The 4,825-nt window shown below is 39.5% G+C and overlaps 1 protein-coding gene across 1 annotated transcript; it reads left to right on the top strand.

Annotated features, from left to right (window-relative positions):
* Positions 1-2,950: 2,950 nt before the first annotated feature.
* On the top strand, positions 2,951-3,925 carry LOC147905996 (microbial Terpene synthase-like protein 13; the record flags this gene model as incomplete). Its single annotated transcript, XM_087382275.1, has 1 exon — positions 2,951-3,925. A coding segment is annotated over one exon (975 nt), but the record flags the coding sequence as incomplete, so codon positions are not given.
* Between the last annotated feature and the right edge of the window lie 900 nt (positions 3,926-4,825).

The raw sequence follows: 4,825 nt of genomic DNA, 5'->3' as shown, positions 1-4,825 counted from the left end.
AATGTGGCTTTAAATTTTTTGACACATATATAAGATGGTGATCTTATATTATTGACTTTTATATCCAAGGGACCTTCCTTTGACTGCCTAATTTTCACACTATTTTATAAGATGGTGGTCCAAGGGACCTATTCCTTTAACGGCCTAATTTTCACACTATTTTATAATTTGACTTTTTTATAACACAGATAAGGTGATGGTCTCTTATTAAAATTAAAGGGTTACCGACATGATTGTAATTCTTTTAAAACAAAGACACAATATGCCTCATTGATTCATGTTTTAGAAACTATTTAGTTTTCCTCCAATGAACAATTTTTTATAGGTTTTTATCTTTGAGGGACCTATAATTCCTTTGATGGTATGTTCTCACTATTTTAAAGCTTGCATTTAAGGCTTGATTAATATACAAGTTTCGTTCAATGTAGGCTTCATTATACATAAGATTAAGGTGTCCCACTAAACTCAAAGAGTTCATAAGCATGATTGTAATTCTTTTAAAAGGAAGACAACTTACAATTACTTCACGAGTCATAGTGCACCCTAAAATCCTTTAATAGGTCAAAATAATTAGGTGGGTGCCGACTAAATGAATAGAACTTCAAGATGATCGTAGGCATGAATATGAGGTATTGTCTTCCTCCAACTTTATGTATACCCATCACCTAAGGGCCTTAGCACATGGATGGGGCTAGCATGGGTTTAGGATGGGAATATTTTTGTCATCATTACTCCCATCCTACACCAAGTGGTCTAGGATGGATTTAGAATGGGAGTAGCCACTTTTTCTCCCATCCTGGACCATGGCCTCTAGACCCTGGCAGCCAGAATAGGTTCCCCTTTTTTAGGGATTCAAAAACATGGAAGGATGACATGTGTCCTTGTCCCCACAAGGTCCCCACCTCTTAAACACATGAAATGATGCCATGTGTCCTCTTCCTCCTAAACCCATCCCTAGTTCTTTTTTTGTTAGCACATGGTGGGATGGGAATAGGATAGAAATATGCATGGGACCACTTGGGACCACCTTTTCCCATTCCCATCCTATTTCTTCCCATGTGCTAAGCCCCTAAGCAGGAAGCGTGGCTTTATGATAGATTTAGGGGTTTCCACTTTGTCCGTACCGGATGTGGGGGGGGCCTGGAAAAGATGCTTATAATAACATGTGATTATAAATACGATGTTAATTATGGTGTGGTAGTTAGAGCGTATAAATGTTGTTGGATCAATTCCCAATCGTCTATAATCTTTTGCACTTCCGACGCTCAGCTTTTTCGCCGACCCACAAAATAGGCTAGGGACCCGGCGTTGATGGGATAGGACCTGTCTGAAATATAGGACATGGTACAGAATGGGATTTTGTCTTGTTAATGTTCGTGTCTACATTGAGTGGAAATTCAAGTATTGTGGAACACAAAAATTAGGGGGAGCACCTCGCATAAGGGGTCACTTTCTTGGCGACTCAAGAAAGAGCATTCAGCATTATGTGGCCCCAAGAGCTGTTGTAGTAGCTCGCATCTTGACAAAGAAGTTATAATCTTCTAGAAAAATCCAAAGAAGATCAATTTGAAAAAGTTAAGGTGTAAGTGAAGTAGAGTCTATAAGCACACACTACGATGGAAGTACAAGTGTTGTAGGCTCCCATGCCAGAACTCCTTGTGTGGACACTAGGACAACATTCAACATCTCATCTAATCAATCAAATTTTATATTGTATTTTTTCTCTAAGGAGCCTATTCCTTTGATGGCCTAATTTTATAATGTGGCTTTAAATTTTTTGACACATATATAAGATGGTGATCTTATATTATTGATTTTTATATCCAAGGGACCTTCCTTTGACCGCCTAATTTTCACACTATTTTATAAGATGGTGGTCCAAGGGACCTATTCCTTTAACGGCCTAATTTTCACACTATTTTATAATCTGACTTTTTTATAACACAGATAAGGTCATGGTCTCCTATTAAAATTAAAGGATTACCGACATGATTGTAATTCTTTTAAAACAAAGACACAATATGCCTCATTGATTCATGTTTTAGAAACTATTTAGTTTTTCTCCAATGAACAATTTTTTATAGGTTTTTATCTTTGAGGGACCTATAATTCCTTTGATGGTATTTTAAAGCTTGCATTTAAGGCTTGATTAATACACAAGTTTCGTTCAATGTAGGCTTCATTGTACATAAGATTAAGGTGTCCCACTAAACTCAAAGAGTTCATAAGCATGATTGTAATTCTTTTAAAAGGAAGACAACTTACAATTACTTCACGAGTCATAGTGAACCCTAAAATCCTTTAATAGGTCAAAATAATTAGGTGGGTGCCCCACTAAATGAATAGAACTTTAAGATGATCATAGGCATGAATAGGAGGTATTGTCTTCCTCCAACTTTATGTATACCCATCACCTAAGTAGGAAGCGTGGCTTTATGATAGATTTAGAGGTTTCCGCTTTGTCCGTAGCGGATGTGGGGGTCTTTTCCAGTGGCGGGAACACCGGGAAAGATACTTATAATAACATGTGATTATAAATACGATGTTAATTATGTTGTGGTAGTGAGAGCGTATAAATGTTGTTGGATCAATTCCCAATCGTCTATAATCTTTTGCACTTCCGACGCTACAAGATAGGCTAGGCCCTAGGGACCAGACAAACCCCAAAGCTCACGTGCGATCAGCACGACCTGTCTGAAATACAGGACACAATGATAAACGTGTGCGTTGATCTTACTCCGTCGGGCTCTATTTATTACCGTGACACAAACCCGATACGGCGTTGATGGGATAGGACCTGTCTCAGGTCTGAAATATAGGACACGATGATGTCTCAGGTCTGATAAACGTGTGCGTTGATCTTACTCCGTCGGGCTCTATTTATTACCGATCTTCTTCTTCTCGACTTACCCGCATACCGACTCCCGCTCTATCCCCTTCGATCTGTCCCCAATGCTCCTTTCCCTGGAACAATCACCCCGATTGTCTTCAACTCAAATCCATTTGTGATTCCTGGGTCGTATCCCGCTTCAAGGACCTTGCGAAATCCGGCTTTACCGACAAACTCCTTGTTGAGTCCAGGTTTCATCTCTTTGCGTGCCTGGCCTGTGCCAATGGTATTAGCAAACGGATGGTACCCATAGTCAAGCACGTCGCCTGGATGTTCTTGTTGGATAACTTCCTTGACGATCCCAAGGAAATGGGAGCCAACTCGGCTGCGGCTGATGAGATTTTTCAATCAATTATAGGTGTCTTAGAAGGCAAAGTCACCAGTAACTCATCCTCTTCTCACGTGGCGCGCGTGATAACCGAAACTGCCGCTGATTGGTGGAACGAGATCTGCGAAGAGATGCCGAAGACGCAGCAGGGTCGCTTTATCGGATTCTTTAAGGCGTTCCTCGACGCGAATAGGAGCCAGGTTATCTATCGACAAACACAGACTGTTCCTGATCTAAACACTTTCATTGAAATACGTCGATGCAGTTATGGGTGGTATCCGGCCTCCATACTGATGGAGTACACGCTGGGCGTAGAGCTTGATGAAGAAACATACACGAATCCACTCATTTGCAAACTGCAGGACGCCACAACCGACAATCTCTGCTGGGTGAACGATCTGGTGTCGTTCAAAAAGGAGTATCTTGAAGGCGATTATTTCAATCTTATTACAGTGATGTATTTGGACTATTCAAAATCCAAATCCACATGCAGTCCTGTCGACTTGTCGGGGATTGTTTCGGAAGTGTGCGAGCTAATCAAAGTCAAAGACGAGGAGTGTGTGAGGCTGGTGAACGAGATAAGGAAGACAAGCCTGATGGATAAAACTGGGCTGCAAGGCTATCTCGAAGGTGTGGGCAATTGGCTGGCCGGAACACTTTACTGGTACTCTTTGAGTGCTCGATATGCAGATCTATTTACACACTGATGCAAAAGAATAGTTAGCCTCTTAAATATCGTTTGTAATCAAGGCATCAATCACTTCTCACGACTACATATGTAAGGTCATGTCTACACATCGATCTAAAATCTTGATTTGAAAGTTTGCCTCTCAAATATTTTTTATTTAAAGGCATCAATCAGTTCATGCTTACATAGTTATCACATGTAAGGTCATGTACTATATCTATCATAAGGTCACAATGTATGCCTCTTGGGACTTGTTATCTTCCAAAACCTCCTTTATCTCTGGTACAATACATATGGAAAGTAAAGCCACTAAATTAAAATGTTCCCTTAGTGTTTTGAATCAACAAGTTTTGACCTTATAGATAGTTCTATTGGTGGCACATAAGCCAATTAAAGTTTTTCCATAATAAAACCTTGCTTTTACTTTGCTTTCTTATGAAAGAAAAAGTTCTTTAATAAGAGCCCATTCCTACCTTATTGCATGAAAAGCATGGCATTCGGATTTTAGATAATATGATACATAATATAATAAATGCGGAGTTCCTTTAAGTGTTACTTCTATCTTTAAAAGCTGTGGCTTTTTCCTCAAAAGAACAATTCATAGCTTCAACCTTTGAAAGCCAAGACATCATTTTTTACAATGCACCTTTCCAGAATATAGAATAGAATAGCTAAAATGTCCCTTAAAAGCTTTGTTTCTACATGGTGAACAACATGCCACTATAGACAAGCTAAAGAAGTAAACAACACAACAACATGAGACACAGAGACAAGCACACATAGGTAGTGTGATGATAGAGCTTCACATAGATGTTGTACATAAAGCAAGCTGCCATAGGCATAAAGCAAAACTCAAGATAAGATAACAATTGGCATATAGCCACATTGTTGCTACATGTACCTCAATAGTACTCTGTTG

This window comes from Dipteris shenzhenensis, chromosome 1, assembly GCF_047967505.1.
Source record: "Dipteris shenzhenensis isolate YYH24624 ecotype China chromosome 1, Dip_SZ_1.0, whole genome shotgun sequence".
NCBI lineage: Eukaryota > Viridiplantae > Streptophyta > Polypodiopsida > Gleicheniales > Dipteridaceae > Dipteris > Dipteris shenzhenensis.
Note: the sequence above shows the minus strand (reverse complement) of the source record. Positions and strands in the feature narration are given on the sequence as shown.